Source organism: Pygoscelis adeliae, unplaced genomic scaffold (genome assembly GCF_000699105.1).
Source record: "Pygoscelis adeliae isolate BGI_AS28 unplaced genomic scaffold, ASM69910v1 Scaffold280, whole genome shotgun sequence".
In the NCBI taxonomy this organism is placed as follows: domain Eukaryota; kingdom Metazoa; phylum Chordata; class Aves; order Sphenisciformes; family Spheniscidae; genus Pygoscelis; species Pygoscelis adeliae.
In genome coordinates this window covers 976,254-979,032 of record NW_008823944.1, presented here as the reverse complement: position 1 = coordinate 979,032, position 2,779 = coordinate 976,254, and the positions used below count along the sequence as shown (strand labels likewise).

Here is a 2,779-nt window from a genome sequence, read left to right as displayed (position 1 = left end):
ACTCAGAGAGATCTGCTGTGGCTGCCCCCAAAGTCTGCGAGGTTTGCTGAATGGATGGAGGCTGCTCTGTGGGTTGGGACCTCTCAGCTATAGCAAGGCCACAAGCTGCCTTGCATTCCATGGCTCCAGCACACAACTCCTTCCATTGGCAGATCACCCTTCTGGGAGGAGGGATGGAGCTGGAGTGGAGTCCCTCCAAGCTTTCGCACTGCATGAGAGGGCAGCCTCTCCCTTCTCCATCCAGCATGCTTGTCCTGAGCAGAAACAGCCGCCGGGTATTTTCCTCCCTCTGCCATCCAGAAGGAAAACTTTTGAAGACCTAAATGTATGCAAGTAAAACCAAAGACAGCCCTACAGCCCATCCCCATGCTGCCATGCCTTCCTCCTCTTCCTCTGGCATTTATCACTGACACCCTCCTTCCCAAGAGGTCCACATTTAAAACAAACCAAAACCCCAGGGAGGGCAGATCGGCAGCTGCAGAAACACACAGACAGCCTAGTAGACCTAAACCACATTATCAGCAAGAGCTTTGCCCTAACGAGAACAGAGCTGCCACTTCCCAGGCTCTTGGTCCTGCCTGGGATATACTTTATTTCCCTAAAACCTTTGGTCACCGAACCAAGATTCAGCACCTTGAACTTGGCGAAGGAATTACATTCATACCGACAAACACTTAGCCAGGCCAACCATGACACCAGGCCACCATTTCATGGATTACATCTGGAGTTTCAAACTAAATCCGATGGTTTTTATTGATGCAGCAACGCAAAGAAGAGAAAAACAAGAGAAGCAACAAAGCCAGCACTAACCCTGTGCTGCAAGATCTGGAGGATTTACTTACACCAAGTACGAAGAGTGAAAGTCACTCCAAACAAGCAGAAGGTAAAAACTAAACAACCTCCCCTCAACCCTCCTGAAAAGGCTCCTTTTGTCACCAAACGATAACTGGGAAAGATTGAGAAACTGGAGCAATGCACATTTGCAAGGGATCGGATGAGTATAACTAGCACAGATTTTGTCTGCTTACAGAAGCCCACCTGCCAATGGACACCCAGGAAGGGCAAGTTTTTAGGCTGGATTATGTCTCTTACAGGCTTATCACAGCATGGGAATTGTAATCCAAAGTTATGATTCATATCCCAGCTATTAACCATGCTGTTCATGAAACCAGCAATTTACTCTAGGAACAATGCTGAAATTCCAGCATTGTTTCTAGGCTGATCAGTTGAGCCAAGCACAGACTTTTCTCCAAATTGAGGTTTTCATTGGAAAATTCATTATGAATAAGACAGAAGCTTTTTACAGGACTGCATTGGTCTTAAGGCAAATAAATGCATGCTGTAAGCTCTGCTGAGGGGGTCCGTGGCTGGGCAGAAAGATGCAGGAGGAGGCATTGGCACCAGGGTCTGGGCACTTTCAGGAAAGACAGATCCTCCAGGCTTGGTCTGAACCAGCCATTTCCTGACCGCCAGAGCCAGTGCAACACACATGAAAGTTTTTTATTTTTATCTTGATACAGATGAGAAAAGCAGACTAGTGCCACCATAATCCTCTCGCATTTAGATGGGCTGTTTCTTGGAGAGGCCGAGACGAGCTGGAAAGTTTAGACCAACCCGATACAGATTCCCCCCAGAGCAGACCCAGGGCACTCATTTAAATGGAAATAGTGCTGGCAGCATTGTGGGTGCATTGAAAATAAAGACTAAAATCAGCAGTTACCTGTGACCACCACATGGCTAGAGGTGTACCAGCATGGCTGGTAGGATTATCATGTCTTATAAACGTATTGGAAAGAACTGCAAAGAGTGCTTGGACAGCAGAGACACATGCTGACTGTTGGCCAGGGGCTAATGGTCTTATTTATGGTTTCTTCACCCAGATGCTCAAACACATATCCCCAGACACTTGAGTTATTGCACATAGAATAAACAGCAGCAGCCACTGGGGAGAAGAAAGGCAGTGTTTTCTCTCAAGAAAATAACATTCATAATCTTTGCTCTAGACAAAAAAATAGAGTCTCCTAGTAGAACCAGCCCTGTTGGGAAACAAGGCAAAGCATCAGCCCTGGATGGCAGCCCCATGACTGATGGGAGAGGAGCAGCATTCACCCCACCACCGCATGTGTTCGTGACACAGCCACCAACACTGGGTGTCTGGGCACCTTACCCTGGCCATCCCAGACCAAGAGGGCACCCACTGGGACCAGTCCCTGGAAGGGGGAGAGGGCAGCCACGCTACTCACATGCTGCTCGATAAGCTCAGCAACTTTTCTCCCATTTGACGTTAAAATAGAGGTGCTGCATGAACTATTGTAGTTTTAGTAGGAAATGATTACTGTATGTTGGTCATCCACTTGTGATGATCCGTATCTATCCAACACTGACTATCTAAAACAGCTTTGTTTAGAAGCTTAGTAGTACTTTGGAGTTGTAACCCGCAATGGCTGCGCTGATTTTGATCACAAAGGAAACAGGAGGGGGTCAGGATGAAAATCAGCCGTGGCATTGTTAAACTACTACATACAAGATGCAGCCCTGTGGCCACTAACAGCGGCACAGTGAGCCTGCTCTGTGGTGTGAGTGCTTGTCAGTCCCTTCAAAGGCTTCTTCAGTTAATAAAAGTAGTGTGAGTTTACCTGTCGTTTCAACAAAGGGTTTGCTTTTTTTTTTTGCTGTCCCTCTACCTGAGGAATTCAGTATTCTTTAAAAAAAGTGAGTGTCCCTGTCCAGCTGCATGGCAGCCACTAATAGGAGTAGAGGAGTCCTACTAGATCAGCAC

The 2,779-nt window shown here is 47.1% G+C and overlaps 1 protein-coding gene across 1 annotated transcript in view; it reads left to right on the top strand.

The window, feature by feature from the left end:
- Positions 1-2,257, top strand: part of TMC2 (transmembrane channel-like 2) — a 35,792-nt gene extending 33,535 nt beyond the window's left edge. Inside the window, exons 19-20 of the mRNA XM_009321218.1 lie at positions 763-883; positions 2,004-2,257. Of these exons, the coding sequence (XP_009319493.1) occupies positions 763-883; positions 2,004-2,257 (375 nt within the window). The remainder of the gene's footprint in view (positions 1-762; positions 884-2,003) is intronic.
- Positions 2,258-2,779: the final 522 nt, after the last annotated feature.